Source organism: Delphinapterus leucas, chromosome 12 (assembly GCF_059928025.1).
Source record: "Delphinapterus leucas isolate spDelLeu-1000000601 "Yukka" chromosome 12, BTC_Dleu_Yukka2, whole genome shotgun sequence".
Lineage (NCBI taxonomy): Eukaryota > Metazoa > Chordata > Mammalia > Artiodactyla > Monodontidae > Delphinapterus > Delphinapterus leucas.
This window is the reverse complement of record NC_143140.1, coordinates 48463326-48485491: the sequence shown is the minus strand read 5'-3', so window position 1 is coordinate 48485491 and position 22166 is coordinate 48463326. Positions and strand designations below refer to the sequence as shown.

Genomic DNA, 22166 nt, shown 5'->3' with positions numbered 1-22166 from the left:
AAGTGACCATAAATAATAGGGATTACATTGCCTTGACATTTTTCCATAACCCATTCTCAGTTGCCACCAGACACCCAAAGTCATCATGATGAATTAGAGGAAGAGACAGTTTAATTGGATTAAGCATTACTTTTATCTGATTTTTTTCCAAAAAATAATAATAGTCTGCCTTTTGCTTTAAGTGTCTCAATATTTGTTTCCTAATCAAAGCTACAAAAAAAACTACCATGTATAGCAACTAATTATAATAGCATACACATAATGAACACTAAGTTATACAAAACAGTGTATTTTCAAGTCAACACCAAAAAACATACATTGCTCTTTTGTGATTCCTGACCTTTGGTATTAGCAAATCTCTCTGGTGTGTTGGCATGGGATTTAAAAGACTATATGGCTTCTGTTTCTCAAACTCTGAGGAAAAAATACTTGAGTTGGCCTTCCCTCTGCCTCCCCTCCCCATGATCACTGGATATCAAATTGACCTGTCATCAGGCCAGTACTTGCGTTCAACCCCACAAGCACAACAGTAGACAAGCATGGTCGAAACACTGCCTTAAACCCTGACATGTGCTTTAATACAGACCTTGCAAATGAAGCCAAAAGGTACTAAAAGATGAAACAGTTACTGGAAGGAAAGGTAGGGGGTAGGGGTGTCTTGGCTTACAAAATAAGGCAGATACCCTCTTCTTGCACAATCATCAATTCCCTTTCACCTACCCCCTGCTTTTACTGGTTCTTCCTCCAGGGTCACTGCACTTCCAGCACCTTCAGCTGGGCTTCAATCACAAGAGAGCAATTCAGAACCTGAATTCTGAGAGATTACAGCACAGCACGTGAGTCAACACACACGCCCACATACAGGGACTGTGCCAACCTACTCAGTAACAAGAGCGTCTGACATATCTGTTGTGCATCCAAAGCACTTTGACATTCTTTTATCTTACTTGGGTCTCACTGCTACAGCTGAGGAACTGAGGAGCTGACTCAGTTCCTAAACTCTGTGATGGCTGATCTACAAGATAACATCTTCCTGTTGAACAAGTTTTCCACCACTATCAATACTTTACATTTAAATTAGAAATATATAAATTAATTGAAGTGATTCTAAGCCACTCCTACAGGCTCTTGGTCTAGAACATCTTGAAAATAAGACTTACAGACGGGCTTAATTAATTCTACGGTGAATGCAAGAAACAGCGAGTGCAGATAGTCTCAAAGGTCACGTAAAACTAAAGGGAGAAAAAAAAAACCAAGTCTTAGGACTAAGCTTTGGAAATACTTAAGACAATGACAGTAAAAAATACAATCTGACCTTTGGAAAGTTGCAAATCTGAATTAGAGAAATCTAAATGCTGGAAAGGTTTTTTTTAAGGATGAAGTGTTGTTACTTTTAAATAAGATGATTTCAATGGAAACCAACTAAGCTACCTAGGAGCAGCCCCTGGGGCTTCTTGAGACAGAATTTCTCAGTTTCTATGATAACATCACATTCCTCATAAAGAGATGGGCTCTTTCCAAAGCTCTACCTCCGGCCTCAGCTCCACTCTGAGGCTCCAGGTTTACGTGTCCAGTTATCTGCTTGACATCATCCCCTGATGTCCTGCTGGCATTTCACACTCATATGTCTAACATCTGAGTCAGCCTTTCCCTGTCAACTCCTCCTCCACATGCCCCTGGTCCTGTCAGTGGCACCATCCAGGACTGTCTACATCATTTGCAGGGCTGAGTACAAAACGAAAATGTGGGGCTCCTAGTTCAAAAATTATTTAGATGCTGTCCCCAGGCATAAGCATCATCTGTTTCCATGTCACTGTCCACATGCATCACTTGCCAGACTTCCCTCAGTCTGTCCTTTGAAATGTCTCACATCTACCCCTTCCTTCCCACTTTCACTGCTGGGCCTCAAATCTACCCCGGCTCTCAGCCAAGACCTCCGTAATTGATGTTCCTCCTCTTTCTTTCCCTCTGCAACCCAGTCACAATTTTTTAAGGCACACTTCAGACATCCTTGATATCTTCCCATTGCCTATTAAATCACATACAAGCTTCTTAACTCGGCACTCAAACCTTCCATTCCCCATTCTTTCCCAGCCTTATCTTCTGGGACTTTCCTCTACAATTCCTGGGCTCTTGCCAAACCAAATTCCTTGTCATTCATTTAATGAGCCCAGTGTATAGTTGAGTATTAAAGAACCTGGGTCCTGGGCTTCCCTGGCGGCGCAGTGGTTGGGAGTCCGCCTGCCGATACAGGGGACATGGGTTCGTGCCCCGGTCCGGGAAGATCCCACATGCCGCGGAGCGGCTGGGCCCGTAAGCCATGGCCGCTGAGCCTGCGCTCCGCAACGGGAAAGGCCACAACAGTGAGAGGCCCGCGTACCGCAAAAAAAGAAAAAAAAAAAAGATGTCTACAGATATGTTATTTACATTGCATAACACAGCCTTCGATTCAAACACCCAGCAAAAGGAGGTCTGGCTGAGTAATCTAGGGTAGATCAGTATGATAGCCAAATATCACATTTACTGAAAACATGAAGCAGGTACGCTACCTAATAAAGAAAAATGTACCTTAAAAATATTGTTCACTGAGAAACAGAAAGCAAAATATTCACATATAAATCTACAGTTCCTTATTTCCAACTTTGGAATCCCAAACCCAAAATTTTTTTATAAGATGGCATCAATACTCACTTGGAAGTAAAACATGATCTGAACTGACATGAGGGTACTTATGGTCTCTATTTGTCCCAATTACTCTGAATAGCCATACATTTTTTTGCAGAAGTATCAGTGTATTAGATTATAGGGTGCTGCCTCAGACTCCCCTGGGAGGGGAGGGACGGGGGGTAAAAAACACAGCTGTATGAACCAGGTTACTTTTTTAAAATCAAAATATTCGACCGCAAAACACATATGGCCCCAAGAATTTCAGATAAGGAACTGTGGCTCTGTGCTAATGACATCAATTGTAAATTTAAAGAGTTAAAGTTTGGTATTCCTCAGCTTTGTTGAAAAAAGTGTCTGAGGGACTTCCCTGGTGGTGCAGTAGTTAAGAATCTGCCTGCCAATGCAGGGGACATGGGTTCTAAGCCCTGGTCCGGGAAGATCCCACACACCATGGAGCAACTAAGCCTGTGTGCCACAACTACTGAGCCTGCGCTCTAGAGCCCGCAAGCCACAACTCCTGAGCCCTCGTGCCACAACTGCTGAAGCCCGCGCACCTAGAGCCCATGCTCTGCAACAAGAGAAGCCACTGCAAGGAGAAGCCTACGCCCTGCAACGAAGAGTAGCCCCTGCTTGCCACAACTAGAGAAAGCCCAAGCGCAGCAACAAAGACCCAACGCAGACAAAAATAAATAAATTTATTTTTTTAAAAAAGTGTCTGAAAGGCATGCATTCTTTCAGGAAGACTCCTTATAATGCTACAACTGCAGGAGTGTGTGAAAAGACAAACCAAATCCCTCTCCAAATAATTACAAATTCCAAACCAATAAAACTGAACTAATTACAATTTCTTTTTGCTTAGATTCAAGATTTCACATTTCTGGAAAAGGGTCAGTCTTCTGTCCTACTGAGCATCATTTTACAGACACAAATTTATTGAAAGAAATGATAAACTCTCATATTTTTATAAAGAACACTGAGCTAAAATTTAGGTCATTTAAAAGCATTATTTTAAATCTTTTAGTTTAAATAGTCATTTAATATGTAACCATTTTTATCCAGGCAAAGTTGTTTTTTTTTCTGGTGGCAACACAATGCGGCTTTGAGATTTTTTTTTTTCTGGTGGCCAGCAGCAAACTGTGGGGAATGCTCTATTTGCCCTTGCCCTCGTACAAGTAGCCTGTGTACCAGAAACACAAAAGAACCACCAAACAAGAGGATTCTTGATTAGTAATTATTTATCACTCTGGATTTAAAATTATGCATACAAACACAAATATTCATCTATTATCTCTTCTGCCCCTTCTCTAGTCCCTCTACCCGTCCCCCAAAAGAGAAATATCAATAATAATTTTCTGTGCTGTGTCTGGCTGGGGCTCAGGTATGATTAGCATCGCATGATCTAGCTCTTAGTGACTGTCCATCTGATATTAAATATCTCCATTTTGATCCAAAACAAAATGTGGCCAAATAATGTAACGTGATTTAAAATCAGTTCCCTGGGACTTCCCTGGTGGTCCAGTGGTTAAGACTACACACTTCAAATGTAGGAGCCACGGGTTCGATCCCTGGTCGGGGAACTAGGATCCCACAAAGCTGTGCGACACAGCCAAAAAAAAAAAAAAAAGCCTCTCCTCCTAATCTGTTTATATACAATTAACGAAAGATTGTCATTATAAAACTAAAATCAGTTCCCTTTACCAGTTCCAGCCTATTCCATAATTAACATTTTTCTCTGAGAAGAGACAAAACCTAACAACTACAATGAAAACTCCATACATCTATCATTTATTCCCACAAAACCGCTTCATCTTAGGCCAAATTTACTATTACAGTCATTAAAGTTAATACATCTAATGCTAATGGTTAATTATTTTTACTGTTATAAAAGCAACACTTGTTCAACATAGAAAAACTAGAAGCTACAGATAAACCAACAGAGACTAAGAAGCCCAAAAACCTGGCACTGGGAGGTAACTTTGGAGTTGGGGGTACTGCTGCCAAAGTTCAAGTGTTACATTACTGCAGGAAAACAACTGCAATTTTCTGCCCCCATCTGTGCTAAAACATCAATTAACTTTGTGGAATGCCATTGTTTAAACAGCCATTGACAAATGTGAATCCTTTGAGATGCTGACATTTGAAATTGGAACTTGAAGTCAAAACTAATAAAAAGGATAATTAAGCAAGATGAAAAGGTTTTTACTATTAAAACCAGTCACCAGACCAACCCACCCCACTTGGCATTAGTACCTACACAGAAAAAGTCAATAAATACCTCTGTTTAATGAGTAGTGGTTTTCTACTCTAGTGAAACGTATCTCAGAATTGTTTTTTGGATCCAGTCTAAGTTGGTCACAAGACTAAATAAAATTTGACTTTCTGAACACATGCAGAACACTGTTGATGCAATTTACTCTTTAGCAAAGAAAAAAAAAAAAAAAAGGGTAAAGCTGAACCACAGACCAATGCACCTTTCCCTGAGTTTTATACGTTAATTTAACCACTGACCTTAGATTTAACTATCTAATGATAGAAACGCATACCTTGAACTGAATTCAAAACTCCAGTCACTGATTCTCAAGTTGGGGGACTGGAGGAGGAAGGCAGCACAGTTCCCCCTCACTAAGAGGAGCATATCAGAGAGGCACACTTAGTTTTTTGGGGTTTTTTTTTGCGGTACACGGGCCTCTCACTGTTGTGGCCTCTCCCGTTGCGGAGCACAGGCTCCAGACGCGCAGGCTCAGCAGCCATGGCTCACGGGCCTAGCCGCTCCACGGCATGTGGGATCTTCCCAGACCGGGGCACGAACCCATGTCCCCTGCATCGGCAGGCGGACTCTCAACCACTGCGCCACCAGGGAAGCTCCACACTTAGTTTTAAAAAGCGTATTCAGTATTATACTTTTGTCTTCAAAACAACAAATAAAGAATCCTAGGGGATTCCCTGGCCATCCAGTGGTTAGGACTCGGCACTTTCACCGCAGGGGCCTGGGTTCAATCCCTGGTGGGGGAACTAAGATTCCACATACCACGTGGTGCGGCCAAAAAAAAAAATCTTAATTATTTCCATAATACCACTAAAAGTAAAGGGACAAAATCTTAGCTGGTGGAAAAATAAAGAAACATGGCTTTATCTTCCGGGTATTAGGGAATCTCACTCAAAAGTTAAACTACCCTTGGAGGTGTGTTTCAAAATTTTCAACAGCTATGGGACTTTTATGTTTGGGAACAAAGCGGGTTAGAAACACTGCTTTGGTCCACATACCTTATTTCAAATCTTTATTTCATATGTATCCCCATAATTAAAAATTAGTGAAATGCAATAGCCAAGACATGGAAACAACCTAAATGTCCATTGACAGATGAATGGATAAGGGAGATGTAGTACTAGGTTGACCAAAAAGTTCCTTCAGTTTTTAAGTAAAAATAAAAGATATATTTTTCATTTTCAACAAGAACTTTAAGGAACAATGTATTCACCGTTTTGTTCCACTGCCTTCTGTCATTTTTCAGGCAACTTCATAATTCCATCTTCCAAAACTTTTTCTTTTTGAGCAAAGAACTGTTCCAGGTGCCTTTTACAGTCTTACAGGGAAATGAAATTTTTTCCATTAAGAGGATTTTGTAAAGACCAAAATAAATCGAAATCCGAAGGTGCAATGTCTGGTGAATACAGCGGATGAATCAGAACTTCCCAGCCAAGCTGTAACAGTTTTTGCCTGGTCATCAAAGAAACATGCGGCCTTGCGTTATCCTCATGTAAGATTATGCATTTTCTGTTGACTAATTCCGGATGCTTTTCGTCAAGTGCTGCCTTCAGTTGGTCTAACTGGGAGCAGTATTTCTTGGAATTAATCGTTTGGTTTTCTGGAAGGAACTCATAATAGAGGACTCCCTTCCAATCCCACCATATACACAACATCACCTTCTATGAATGAAGACCAGCCTTCGTTGCGGTTGGTGGTGGTTCATTTCGCTTGCCCCACAATCTCTTTCGTTCCACATTACTGTACAGTATCCACTTTTCATCGCCTGTCACAATTTATTTTAAAAAACGGAACGTTTTCATTGCGCTTAAGTAGAGAATTGCAGGCAGAAATACGGTGAAGAAAGTTTTCTTCACTTAACTTATGTGGAACCCAAATATCAAAGCGATTAACATAACCAAGCTGGTGCAAATGATTTTCAACACTTGATTTGGATATTTTGAGTATGTCGGCTATCTCCCACATGGTATAACTTTGATTGTTCTCAATGCCTCGATTTGATCACTATCAACTTCAACTGGACTACCGACCGTGGAGCATCGTCCAGTGAGAAATCTCCAGCACTAAACTTCGCAAACCACTTTTGACACATTCGATCAGTCGCAGCACCTTTTCCATACATTGCACAAATCTTTTCTTTACATTTGATTTGCATTTTTACCTTTCTTGAAATAATAAAGCATAATATGCCGAAAATGTTGCCTTTTTTCTTCCATCTTCAATATTAAAATGGCTACAAAAAAATTCACCAATTTTGATAAGTTTTTTTTTTAAGTGCACGCTGATATGACAGCTGTCACAATACAATCCAAAAAATTGTTTCTAATGAACTTAAAGACAACTAAGCACTGTTAGAGTCAGCTTACAGAAAAACCCAAACTTTTTGGCCAACCCAATATATATATATACAATGGAATACTACTCAGCCATTAAAAAGAATGAAATAATGCTATTTGCTGCAACATGGACACAACTAGAGATTATCATACTAAGTTAAGTAAGTCAGAAAGAGAAAGACAAATACCATATAATATCACTTGTATGTGGAATCTAAAAATATGACACAAATGAACCTATCTATGAAACAGAAACAGAATCACGGACATAGAGAAGACTGGTGGCTGCCAAGGGGGAGGGGGTTGGAGGAGGGATGGAGTGGGAGGTTGGGGTTAGCAGATGTAAGCTTTTATATATAGAATGGATAAACAACAAGGTCCTATATAGCAAAGAGAACTATATTCAATATCTTATGAGAAACCATAATGGAAAAGAATATAAAAAAAGAATAATTCAGTTATATGTATAACTGAATCACTTTGCTGTACAGCAGTAATTAATACAACATTGTAAATCAACTACACTTCAATTAAAAAAACTTAGTGGGACTTCCCTGGTGGCACAGTGGTTAAGAATCCACCTGCCAATGCAGGGGACACGGGCTCGATCCCTGGTCCAGGAAGAGCCCACATGCCACGGAGCAACTAAGCCTGTGCGTCACAACTACTGAGCCTGCGCTCTAGTACCCACGCACCACAACTACTGAGCCCACATGCCTACAGCCCGTGCTCCACAACGAGATGCCACCGCAATGAGAAGCCCGCAAACTGCAAAAAAGAGTAGCCCCCGCTCACCGCAACTAGAGAAAGGCCGCGTGCAGCAATGAAGCCCCAACACAGCCAAAAAATTTTTTAAATTTAAAAAAAGAAAATCATGACTACATTAATATAAGCATGTAATAAAGTTAGAAATTCTATCTGGCCACCTTCTTAAAAAAATGAAATAAAATAAAATAAAATTTAAAAACTTAGTGAAATGAAAAAAGACTTCAATTTGGGAATAAGGCAAGTCACCTCCTCAATTTCCTAGTTCTAGTTCCTACATGCAAGGCGGAATGCAGTCATTTTGCTGTTAATGAAGATAACTTAGCTAAGGTATGATCACACACATCTGGTACACAGATAACTAGGAGCACTGCTTTCCTCCATTACTCCAGTCCTAGAGGGTGGCTCTGTGTAGTGCTTCTGCACAGGTCCCAGGAGAGCTGGAGTTGTTCCTTCTGAAACACTGCCAATAAAAACACCCACAGTTGTGCCTGGGTGGCACCAGGCTAGACGGGTGCTCAGAGCTGGGGTGAGCTGACTGTTGGAGCAGTGTTTGGGGTTTCGTTTGTTTTCGTTAAGGCTTGTTTTCACTTCAATATGAGATCAGATCTCTAGCTGGGTTGTGATAACTCTAAATGGAATGGATTGGACGACTTCACAGGATTTCTGATAACTTGGGTAGGAGACACTAAAGGTTCTAGAGAACATCTAGGTAAATATGCAGAAAATAGTTTCAAGGGGATAAAAAGGCAGTATTCTACATTTCAAGACAACTTTAACAGAAGGATAAATCTTTGTCCAGATAAAAAGATGCTCTTAAATTCAACTTAACGGATGTAAATACTGATATCATGTGTCCCAACCTTAAACCGTGCAAGTTGCAACTTCACTATCTATAAATAGAGGTAATGACACACTACAATGCTACTCTAAAAAATAAAATTGAGTAATGTATATGAAAACTCTTTCTTTATGGTAAAGAACTATGCAAATTATCACTTAAACAAATATGGATTGTCTTAAAAGTGCCTTTCACAGAATGCTAGATTAGGATGGGTTGAAATTAGGTTCTATGTCTTCCACTCTACTCTAAGCTTAATTCGTAACTCATTTGAATTCGTGCTACCCCCAAAACATTCCACATGCATCCCCCCAAAACATAACAACAGTTGCATAAAAACATTGTTTACCCCATAGTTGTGATAAAAGAAATAAAATGGCCAACCATTTCATCAGAACCTTATAAGGACCAACAACCACACTGAAGAGAGGAGTGGCACACATAAAGTCACAGAGGCAAAGACAGCAGGACAGATTTGGAAAAGTGCAAGATCGTCGGCTAGGCTGGAGCGTAAAAAGCAAGAAGGGAGAGGGAATTCCCTGGCGGTCCAGTGGTTAGGGCTCCACGCTCCCACTGCAGGGGGCCCGGGTTCAATCCCTGGTCAGGGAACTAAGATCCTGCATGCCGCGCAAGATGGGAGAGAGGTGAGAAGCAAGGCTAGAGGGTCAGGCAAGGGCCAGTGCTCAAAGGCATTTGGTTTTCCCAGAACTAATGGGTATCACTGATGGCTTTTAAACAGAAAAATGATATGGTCCAATGTTTCAGAAAAACCACTCACTTGTATAACTGAGGACAGGTAGACCAGTTAATGGGTTATGGCAATAATTGAGGCCAAAAGTAATGAAGGCATGAATTAAGGCACAGCACTAAAGGAAAAGACAGGGATTGACTTATGAGGCATTAAGGAGGTAAACACAAAAGGACTGTCTAATTTAATGAAATAGGAAAGGAAAGAGGAGAAATAAGAAATTAAGATGGATTCCAGGTTTCTGACATGAGCCATCAGAGGTGTTATGCACTGAGAGAATTCAGAAGGAAGGTTACGCCTATCCACAGGTGGGCTGTTGTTTTTGGTGGCAGGTGAACACTAAGTGGGGTGGCTAAGAAATGAGTTCATTTTAGCTAAGTATGATGTACCTGTGCATCCAAATGGAATTTTCTAGAAATAGGTAATATGGGTCTTGAACACAAAGAAGAAATTTGGAAATAACAGCCCAAGATAGTGGCTGGAGCCACAGGGCATATAAGACACCCAGGGAAGGCAAGAAAAGTGAAGCAAGCACATGGCCTGGGACCAAGCCTCACGGAACTGCAACATGGATCCAACGAGGACCCATAGGGCTTCCCTGGTGGCGCAGTGGTTGAGAGTCTGCCTGCCGATGTAGCGGACACGGGTTCGTGCCCCGGTCCGGGAGGATCCCACATGCCACGGAGCAGCTGGGCCCGTGAGCCATGGCCGCTGAGCCTGCGCGTCTGGAGCCTGTGCTCCACAACGGAAGAGGCCCCAGCAGTGAGAGGCCCGCGTACCGCAAAAAAAAAAAAAAACAAGGACCCATATAAAAATGATACAACAAATCACATCAAGAGCACAGAGTACAATTTATTCTAAAAGACACCTCAAAACCTCTCCTGAAATAATTCATACACTTTTATTTTTGGTTGAGTTGGTTCTTTAGACTGTTAATTCTATTGATAAAAATTCTATGATAAAACACGACAGAAATACTCATATTGTTGTACTTAATCAGAATTCACTACACACTATTTACACTTTTCAGTCTTGCTCTGAACTCAGAAACATTCTGGAAACAGAGTATGAAATGCTCACACCATGCTCATGTCTTTATTATTCCAAAATCCCGGAACAATTTTTGTGGTCTAATAACTTATTTTAACAGGCAGTTTAGATGAATTCACATGGAATATAAGGTTGGATGTTTTAAGACGGAAGAGAATGAAGGAAATTCAAGCATCGTAACAGCTGCCATAAGTGAGTTCTCTTGGCTTTTCAACCTCTCTTTGAGTGCAAATAAGAGTCAGGTATTTTCCTTATAGTGAAACATGTATATAGTATAGGACCACGAATCAGATCATTCGTTCACTGAAACCATCTTAAGAAAACACCATTACCAAAAACTTTCCTATGACATAGAAATGGTTAGCTATGCAGACAGCTTTCCCCACCAAAAATAAAGCCCTCTCCATAAAAACCAGACATAGCAGTTCAGTTCTGAGCTATAGCCAAAACCTCCTGTAAGTTCAGGTGTAGCATACAATTGCAGTATGTATATATCAGCATAATATCAGTATGTAAATGCAAAAGCTTTTTTTAAAAAAAAACCTTCAGGAAGAGCTAACTGACTTAAACTTTCAGAGGTGCTAGTAAGACCACGTTGAGAGGTGTTGCACGATGCATTCATCCCTAAATGCTACTAAAACTCCTCCTTTGTGATTATAACTATCTGAAGAGCAATCTACCTCCACACAGGGAAGGCAGAGTTGCGTTAATGATTATAACCAAAGAGCGTCCCTTTTTGGACCTTTTTGATTGCTTACTTTCCTTTAAAACTGAATTGAATTTTTAATACCTTGATTTATACTTGAAAATATCCAAAAGAGGAAGATAATGTGCAGTGTTTCTCAAACTTATTTAACCACAGGCCTCTTCTTTAAAGAAAGGCTATTAAAGAACACATTTTGGGAATTAATAAAAGAAGTAGGGGTCTTCTTGACCAAGCCTCTGGACCACAAAGACATAATTTCTTCAAAAGAATATCACTAATGACCCTAAATACTGATTCTGAAAACATACTTGTTTTAAATAGTTAGTTTTTAAACGTCAATATACCACTAAAATATTTTTTTCTTTTTCCAGGAAGAAAGTAGATAAGTAAACTAGACTAATACCCTAGTAAGATCCCAGAGAATATCCACAGCACTGTGTCAGGAAGCTAAAAGAACCCTAGAATCTTTCTCAGTTCCATGAAGGAACTAAAAATAGGTTTTCCAATAACCAAAGTTAAAGCAAAGTTGCAATTTCTAAGGGAAAACAATGTTCCAGTTAATTGTAGTATCTGTTTTAGTTTTCCCAAAAGTGTCTGACTTCCCCCTATCCGGGCAAGAAGCACGTACATATGAACAGATAAAACTTAACTGAAAAGAGACAACTCAAGCTCAGCTTGCTCCCTCTGATGGACCTTTCTAACACAGCAGTATGTGCAAGGCATATCTCTGAGTGCCATGTCAACAGCAGCCAGAATAACGTAATAGGGCTGTGATGCACTCAACATTTTTAATTGGATCTACTGCCTAAATCGGAGTTCGGCTTTCTTCCCCTTTCCAAAGTCTTAATTTCACCAAGTGAGATTTATTGCCACAGAGAAAGAGGCCATCCAATGCCTTTCCCAGCCTCCACCGTTGGTGGGAATTTCCTTAGAATTTCAGCCTCTTACATTAAGACTGAGTCCTGGTATACTGCAGAGAGAAGTACTCTGTTTACTTATTTGTATCCCACAGCAGATCAAAAGGGAATCAGCTGTTCTCCTTGGGAACAGCTGACTTCCTCTCTCTATTACCACCTCCAGTGCCCAGCACAGAGGGTGTCAGATACTTGGTAAACATTTGTAGAATGAATAAGGAGTAACATTAAGATGTGTAAACTCGCTTATACCTTAGTGTGAATGCATTTCTCCACGCCCTTTTCCTGAGAAATTTTGGGTGGATCATCAGTGACACAGAAAGAGGTAAGAGAGCCCTGAAGAGAAAAAGTAAAGCCTGAGGAAGGTTCCTCTTCAGTTCTGCCTGGAAGTACTGTCCTGGTATGGATCAGTCTAAAGGAGCCTGGTTCTTCAAAGGAAACCCCAGACTTCTTCTTGAATGCCATGTGAAATTATCTTGCTTCTCCGTGAACATCTCCCTATACTTCAAAAACCTAATTCTTTCTGGGCTTCCCTGGTGGCGCAGTGGTTGAGAGTCCGCCTGCCAATGCAGGGGACACGGGTTCGTGCCCCAGTCCGGGAAGATCCCACATGCCGCGGAGCGGCTGGGCCCGTGAGCCATGGCCGCTGAGCCTGCGCGTCCGGAGCCTGTGCAACGGGAGAGGCCCCAGCAGTGAGAGGCCCGCGTACCGCAAAAAAAAAACCTAATTCTTTCTTTTTTAATTCTGGCCACGCCGCACGGCTTGCAGGATCTCAGTTCCCCAACCAGGGACTGAACCCGGGCCACAGCAGTGAAAGCACCAAATCCTAACCACTAGACCACCAGGGAACACCCAAAAACCTATTTCAACGAGACATCAACAACTGGCAACTGCTTACTGACAGCCAAGTAAGACCAAGAAACAGGGACCCTAATCTTTCAGACCTCTTTTCTAATGCCAGGATTCTCGGTATAGTACTCAATCAATTTCTAACGCTTGAATTAACCAAACATAAAGAACACTGGATTAGCAGAATGTTACCTAGCCAATGCAATATGATCAAGCATTAAAAACCTAGCTTCTGAAGTCACATAAACCTGAGGTTGAACCCTGGCTCCACCACTTACTTAATCTCTATAAGCCTGAGTTTCCACATTGGAAAAGAAAGATTAAATAAAGCCTATCTCGGGACTTCCCTGGTGGTCCAGTGGGTAAGACTCCATGCTCCCAATGCAGGCGGCCCGGGTTCAATCTCTGGCCGGGGAACTAGATCCCACATGCATGCCGCAACTAAAGATCCCGCATGCCACAACGAAGACCCGGCACAGCCAAATTACATAAATAAATTAAATAAATAATAAATAAAAGCTCAACAGATAAGTTTCTTTAAAAATAAATAAAGCCTATCTCATGGAGTTGCAGTAAGGTTTAAAATAGGAGTGCATGTAAAGTGCTTAGCACTCGGCCTGGCACATGTGAAGTTCTCGAGAAATATGAACCATCATTTGGAAGCCTAGGTTCCCATTCCAACACCACCTCCCTGTGTACCCTTGGGCTTATAATTATAAAGAAGCTAATGAACACGTGGAGACTGCCCTCTAATGCCGGAATTATCAATCATGAATAACGTAATAGAAAATGGACCGAGGGCTTCCCCGGTGGCGCAGTGGTTGAGAATCTGCCTGCCAAATGCAGGGGACACGGGTTCGAGCCCTGGTCTGGGAAGATCCCACATGCCGCGGAGCAACTAAGCCCTTGCGCCACATCTACTGAGCCTGCGCGTCTGGAGCCCGTGCTCCGCAACGAGAGGCCACGATAGTGAGAGGCCCGCGCACCGCGATGAAGAGCGGCCCCCGCTTGCCGCAACTAGAGAAAGCCCTCGTACAGAAACGAAGACCCAACACAGCCAAAAATAAATAAATTAATTAATTTTTAAAAAATGAAAGAGAAAAGGAGGGAGAGGATATGGAATGCACGGGCTCTAGTCTCTCTGTTCCAGACTTCGAAACTTTGAAAAAATAAAAGCCTTAAACAGTTCCAGATATGTTTTACGTTGTACTTGAAGTTAGCATACGTTTGATCACAGATGACTCAGCATTAGAATATCCAAATAAAAAAGGCTGAAGAGTCAAACTTCAAAGCAGGTGTTCTCAAACACTTCAGGGCCTACTGTAGATGAGACTTTATATGAAACACGTGTGTGTGTGCGTGTGTGTGAGTGAGTGTGAGAGAGATAGAGGGAGGGAGGGAAAGAGAAAGTGGGGAGAGAGAGAATGAGAGGAAGGAAGAAGGGAGCAAAGAAAGGAGAGAGAGACAGAAGGGGGGTGGATCTCAACATTAACTGGCTAAAAGACTATCCTGTCACCATTTTTTCACCGATGAGGTGACCTCAGACCTTAAAGTTTATCTGCTGTACATGTTTCACATATCGACCAAGTACAAGTACAGGCTTTTGTGCCATCTAGCTGGGGTGTTACACAGGGCCATTACAAGTGCACAGGGCCCCTCTGCAGGAATTAGATAAAAGGCACCCAGAGCACAGGCTGGTTTCCAGTCAACACTGACCCTGAATTGTGTACCTTTGTGCAAGGGCACAACCAACCACACATGGCAGTCATGCAGACGAGCACAAAGATCTTCAGTATTTAGCTGGCACCCCTGTATACTTGTTTGTGTGGTACACACCCCCCCCACACACAAACACGGCTGAAAGCCATCAAGGATTTAAATGAGTAAATGGAGAAAGACATTCAACAAAACTGAAAATAGAGAGTTTCAAAAAGTTCAAGAGAGCAGGTCCCTGTGGCCTCCCTCCCCTTCAGCTACCCAGAATTGGCCTGTTGTAGCAATGGGAACCTTGGGGACGGTAGAGGTACAGAGGCTTCGACACTGCAAAACTCTGATCCCTGGTAAAGCTATGGTCTCTCTCCAGCAGTTGCTCACTCTCTCTCAAAAAAAGTTAGGAAGGAGAAAAAATAAGACACTCCACAGATACCAATGGATCTACTCACCTGGGTTTGCAAAACCAGTGGTAAACAAAAGACTGTTTTGTTTTGGTGTTTTGACTTCAATAAACATCTGTAATCCCAGGCAAGAATATGCTAAATGCTGAAGGACCTAGTCTTAAAATGTTGACTCTGTGAATTCTGCGTCCTTGGGCTTTTCCCTCCCAGATACCCGATACTCATAGAGAAAAGACACAAAATAATTTTTGTTTACTACTACATATGCATATCTATCCTGATAAACTGTACAATAGTTGCCTTCCAAGCAGGTACATCATATTACATTTTGAACACTTTTGTATCCTGTGACCTGCAGAACACAACAGCTTTAAAAGCTATTTAAGGAACAGAAATTCCAGGTTAAATATGGTACCTGATTCACATGCGCAAGGAGCCAATGTACAAGAATATGCATGGCAGCATTGTCTATAGTAAATTTGGAAGTAACCTAAATGTTTATTAAAGGAAAAATGCATATAAAGTATAATATATTCATACAATCGAAAACTATGAGTTAAAACGTAAAGAATTTAAGCTACCAGCTCAAATTGAGGTATTATGGGGATAAACTGCAAACAATGCAGAGTAGAAGAAAAGATGAATAATGATACATATAGTATAATACTCTTTATATATAAGGCTTTAAAACTCCCAACATTACCTCTCTCTTAGAATTTGTTACGAGTCTTACGTATTTTTTGTATGCACACTAAAGACCTAAGGAAAACTCTAAAAATAAACGAAAATTAAAGTTAAAAAAAAAAAAAAGACCATTAACCATATAGTTGCCCAAATGGCAAAGAGGGAGCCTGATTTAGTAATGGAAATCACTTGGCCCTTTAAGTCATAAGATGTGTGTCTTATCTCCATTCTGGGCTCATTAGGACACTTTATTTCAACAAGCTTCACTTTTCTCACCTAAATGGGGTTGACAACGCCCGCCTTGCAGGATGACATGAAATAATGTATGTAAAGGCATTATACAGAAGGTCTTGGATTTGGTAGATCAGGTAATAACCAACTCTCTACACAGAAAAAAAATTTTGAGTCTGCACCTTTTTCATCTAATTTGGTATATGATTAAATATGACAAAGAACACACTAGGAAAGGGCAACCCTTCACCTCCCTCTTCCCAGTCCCTGATCTGGCTGTCTCCTATATTTAGCAGAGTGACAACCCCTTCCCCCCACCGCAAAAAAAAAAAAAACGCCACGAAACCGTGGTTCCTTCAGGGCCCCCTTCCGAACTCCCGTGACCTTGGAATACATATCTTTCATCTCGCCAACGCTGCCTCCCCGCAACACAAACAGCCCTCTGCAGCGCCGGGAGCAGATGAACAAAAACCCAACCGTCACGGTCACGAAAGAGACCGTAAAAATGACGGAGCGGTGTAATAGGGTTTGGAAGGGTCTGTTTGTTTTCAAAAATTCAGAGAAAGTCTACCGCAGACTCTTAGCCCCTATTCTGCAGAGAGGAAAGCAGGAAGATCTAGGCAAATAAGTTTTGCGACTTGTTTCCAAATACGGTGCCTACATCTGGATTCAACACAAAGACAGGCGCACCGAGCAGGCTGCTTTTGCAACTGGACAGACCCACCCCTCACAACCTCCGCACACACGGACCCACAGAGGCGCACTAGGCGGCGCCGACGCTCGCTCCGCACGCGGGATGCCCGGGGGTCCCCGCGCCAGCCCCCTCGGGGATGGCCGCGGCGGGTGCTGTGCCTCACCTGTCTTGAAGACCATCTTGTCATCGTCCTTGGACCCGAAGGTCTTCAGCATGGACACGAAGAGCACCCCGCAGGCGTTCTGGATGCCGAACACCGACCCGTTGCACCACATAGCCGCCAGCATCACCAGCCAACCCCAGCCGCCCTCAGGGGGCTCAAGGGGCTCAGCGCCCGCCGGCCCCGCCGGCCCCGCCAGCTCTACCTCCACCTTCTCGGCCCCCGCCGCCTCCGGGCCATCCAAGGGTCCCGGGCCGGGCAGCGGAGCGGCCCCTGGGGGCGCAGGGCCGGGCGGCTGCGCCTCGCTCGGCCCCCGCGCGGCGGCGGGCTCCTCCTGGGAGGGCACCATGGCCCGAGGCGGCCCCCTCGGGGGCCGGGGAGCGCGAGGGGCGCGAGTTCCCGGCAGGCTCGCGGAGGAGCCGCCGAGTTGGGTTGGCGGGCTAGTGAGGCCGAGGTGAGGGTGGTGGAGGCCCCCGTGGGCAGGCGGCGCAGGACTAAGACTCAAGCCTTCTGGTCCACAGCCCCGCACCCTGACTGAGCAGGCGGCTGGGCAGCCCGGTCTTAAAGACGCCCGCCCCCCCGCCCCACCTCCTGGGGGCGTGGTCGGCGGTGGGACCTGCCCCGGCCCACCCCCCTCCCGCGGCGCGCGGAGCCAGGTGCCTGCGGGTGGCTGTATCTGCGCGCGCGTTTGCAGCGGGGCCTCCTCCTACCCGGCGGGGGTCACAGATGTGTAGGTCACCCCGCCACAAAGTGTTAACGGAAGGGGCGCGTCTCCTCCTAGGTGCACGCTGGGTGGATCATCAGGACCACAGTGCGGGACCTTCTTTAGCCTCAGCTCACTGACAGCCTCACGACTAAACTAACATTGTCTCTTTGTTTTCTTTTTGTTTTGTTTTTTGGCATTCACCTCTTATTACTAATTCTAATACATAACATACGTTATGCCACCTGCTGACTTAAAAAGGAAGTCGGAAAGATTAGAGGCCTTGTTTAATTTCTCCTGCATTCATATGCAATTTCCTGTGAATACTTGGCCTAATGAACAGGCTCATTTTGGAAGACTGTTATACCAGTCTTCAAATAACAAACATTTTTGACAGACAGCTGAAAAACACTAAACTACAGCACAGTTGTTTGTACTTTAAACAAACACTAGCACCTGTATTCGACTCTTCCGTCTCCCTGAAGCATGGAGCAACAATGTATGTAAAAGAAATGAAGAGTAACTAGCTGTGCAACATTGAGCACAATTTTTTTTTTTTTTTTTTTTTTTGGCTGCACGGGGTCTTAGTTGCTGCATGCATGGGGGATCTAGTTCCCAGACCGGGGATAAAACCTGGGCCCCCTGCATTGGGAGCATGGATTCTTACCCACTGGACCACCAGGAAAGTCCCTTGAGCACAATTCTTAATTTCTCAGTTACTCAAATTCTTCACTTCGAAGTCAAAATATGCTAGTTACTTTATGATGGAGCACACAAATGAGTGTGATTGATCACATTTCTGCCTCTATCTGTTCAAAATCTAGTAGAGAGAAGTCCTGGGATAGGAGTGTCGGATAATAAGTGTTACAACACATATACAACAAAGAGAAGTGGGATGGAACCATTAAATTCTCTTCAAAACGCTAGAGAAGAACTTATACAGCAAATAGCCTTTGAGCTGAACCCTGAATCATACAGGGAACTTCAGTGGACAAAGATAGGGGAAGAGCCTTCTAGGTAAATAGCAGAAGCTAAGGGAAAGCAGGGTGTACTTGAGGAACAGGGAACAAAGCTCAAGTATATGTCTTAGGGATGGGATTAGAATGGTAAACTAAAGAACAGTCGCCCAAGTGCACAAAAATGAATGTACAAGGATGTTATTCCAGCACTGCTGGAAATAAAAAGTGGAAGCAAAAGTGTGCATCAGTAGAGAATTGATTAAATACGTACTATATAACCACTAAAAGTTATGATGTTCACCTCTGTTGACTTTGGAAGTCACAACATTTCATTGAGCAAAGAAAGCACATCCAAAAAAAATGGTATGGATTATAACACAAAATATAAAATAGATATCCATGAGTCAATATTGATATAAGTAAATGATTAAGTACATAAATAAGGGGGGAATAAACACCTCCTTGCCTGACCTTCTTTCCCCTCTTTTGAATGGTGAATTCTCACTCTATCTTCAAGGCTTAACTCTAAAAGGAAGTCACCTTTATCAATTCTCCCTCCAGGCTTCCATATTTTATTTATAACACTTTTCACAGTCAGCAGAGTGGTTTTCAGTCTCCTTAACTAGAGTAAGAATTTTCAGACGGTCAGATGATGTCTCATGGAGCTTTGAACCATAGCACCACGCACAGTGTAAGTGAACAACAAATAGTTGTTGAACCAAATTGAATTGAATTTTAAAAAATTTTTTTAAGAATCACACAGCATGAAATTGATCACATCAACTTCATCCCATATTTTCAGGTGGAAAATCGTCAGTATTTTTTAAACAACATGAATTTATTTCCCAATTATAAAAGTAATACATGCTCGCTATAGTAGATACCATAAAAAATAATAAACATTTTAAAATTTATTATTACACCACTCATATAACCTCTCTTAACATTTAATAGTTTTTAATTATTTATGTATTCATGGAAGATAGAGCATCAGTTTTGTAACTACCATTATTGCATATTTCCCCTATAAACTATGGTATGGCATCGTAAAAAAAATTACGAGTCTTTTAACCCTTAATGAAAATTGCTACATCCAAGATGATGAATGAAACATAAAGAAGCCCAATGAGATGAGGATGCCCAGTAGACTTTGCCGCAGGCCATCTTCAAAGGTCCATGTGACTTAGATTTGTACATCAGCAAAGTTATTTACCAGTTACCACATGTTATGAGTCTTCAGGACTGCTCACAAAGCTACAAATCTACTATGTTTCCTTCCAGTCTTTTTTTTTTCTTTACATTTTTAAATAAAATCAGAATCACGGTATTGTGGACTGTGTACCCTCCCCCCACCCAGGCAAAAAATCATATTGAAGCCTTAATCCCCAGTACCTTAGGATGTGACTGTGTCTGGAGATAGGGCCTATAATAAAGGTAATTAAGTTAAAATAAGTTAGAATGAGGCCATTAGAGTGGGCCCTAATCCAAGCTGACTGGTGTCCTTATAAGAAGAGGATATTATGACACAGAAAGAGAGAGACACAAGGGAAAACCACGTGAGGCCACAGGAGGAAGGCAGCCATCTGCAAGCCAAGGAGAGAGGCCTCAGAAGAAAACAAACAAACCTGCTGACACCTTGATCTTGGACTTCTATCCTCCAGATCTGTGAGAGATAAATTTCTATTGTTTGAGCCAGCCAGTCTGCAATATTTTGTTATGGCAGCCCTAGTAAACTAATATACATAACTAAGCAAAATTTTGTACACTGCATTCTTTTCACTTAAGCCATTGTATCATAAATAACTTCCCATGTTATTAAATATTCTTCTAAAACATGTTTAGTGGCTATATAGGCTTCAACTATAGAGATGGACCATAACTGATTTAACCATTTCCTATCACTGCACATATAATTTATTTCCGGTTTTTCACGATTATAAATAATACTGTAATAAACATCCTTACACACAAATATTTATCAGCATCTGTGATTTTTTTTTTTTTTTTTTTTTTTTTGCAGTACTCGGGCCTCTCACTGTCGTGGCCTCTCCTGTTGCGGAGCACGGGCTGCGGATGCGCAGGCTCAGAAGCCATGGCTCACGGGCCCAGCCGCGCCGCGGCATGTGGGATCCTCCCGGACTGGGGCACGAACCCGTGTCCCCTGCATCGTCAGGCGGACTCTCAACTACTGTGCCACCGGGGAAGCCCTGTGATAATTTTTTAAAATAAATTTCTAGATGTGAGATTACTGGTGAAAAGCACATGCATATTTTAAGAAACTAAACACGTTGATAAATTTTAAAGCAACTTTGTCAGTTTATAACCCCACCAACACTATATGAGAATGCCATGTTAGTGCCCCTCAGGAAGTATGGAATAATATGATTATTTTTAAATCCTGCCAATTTAGGATTAAAATGAAATTTCATTATTAGTTTATTTTTCAAATCTTTAGCTATAAGTGACAAATATATTTATTAATCATCTGAATGTCCTTTTTTATAAATGGTCTCTTGATAGTCATTCTCCACTTTTCCCAACAGGGAAATTGCTGTTTTTTTCTTAGTGATGTTTACTAATGTTTCTCATATAAGTTCCATGCATTTCTCATTAGGATTATTTTCAGACATTTCACTTTCATGTTGTTGTTGCTGTTGATGTCGTTGTCACTGCTTTTGTGAATGAATTTTTTTCCATGAGAACTTCTAACTGGTTGTTGCTAATACAGTAAAAAACAATTGTTTTTATTTTTACTTTGGTCTAACTTTGACGGTAAAGCATTATCGACTACATTAAGATAATGAACACCAGCCTAATAAAAAAAAGAAACCCCTTATCATGTTATAGCTTGTTAGATCCAATCCTACATCTTAAATGGATAAGTTTTAACTATGTGTACACATTTACCCATTTTACATTCCTAATTGAAAGTAACTTCAACATTTTTTTTCTAATGCAAACAACTTCTAATGCAATGACTTCTCCCTTCACATATTTTATTTTTATATAAAATGTCTTTAAAAGCAAACACTGTGCATTAGTTTTTATACTGTTGATTGTTCAATAAGTCTTCTCAAACCCCTATTAGGGGATCCAAAACCAGGTTAAGAAGGTTGAATAATCTTCAGAGAAGATGTCTCCAAACTGTGCTATGCTGACACCCTCCAACAGAAGACACAGGCTATGGTGGCAAGAGCACTTGGAATCAGAAGATGAGCTTTGTCACTTCACCATCTGTGTGACCTTGGCCCAGTCACTTGCCTAACTGCAGGTCAGTTTTTTTTGTTTTTGTTTTGTTTTAATTAATTTATTTATTTATTCAATTTTGTCTGAGTTGGGTCTTCATAGCTGTGCGCTGGCTTTCTCTAGTTGCGGCAAGTGGGGGCTACTCTTCGTTGCGGTGCATGGGCTTCTCATTGCGGTGGCTTCTCTTGTTGCAGAGCACAGGCTCTAGGCGCACGGACTTCAGTAGTTGTGGC

At 41.9% G+C, this 22166-nt stretch overlaps 1 protein-coding gene across 1 annotated transcript in view; it reads right to left on the bottom strand.

The window, feature by feature from the left end:
- SLC16A10 (solute carrier family 16 member 10) overlaps positions 1–17673 on the bottom strand; it is a 145712-nt gene extending 128039 nt beyond the window's left edge. The window contains exon 1 of the mRNA XM_089921938.1: positions 17029–17673. Within this exon, the coding sequence (XP_089778064.1) occupies positions 17029–17374 (346 nt within the window). The 5' untranslated portion in view covers positions 17375–17673. The remainder of the gene's footprint in view (positions 1–17028) is intronic.
- Positions 17674–22166: the final 4493 nt, after the last annotated feature.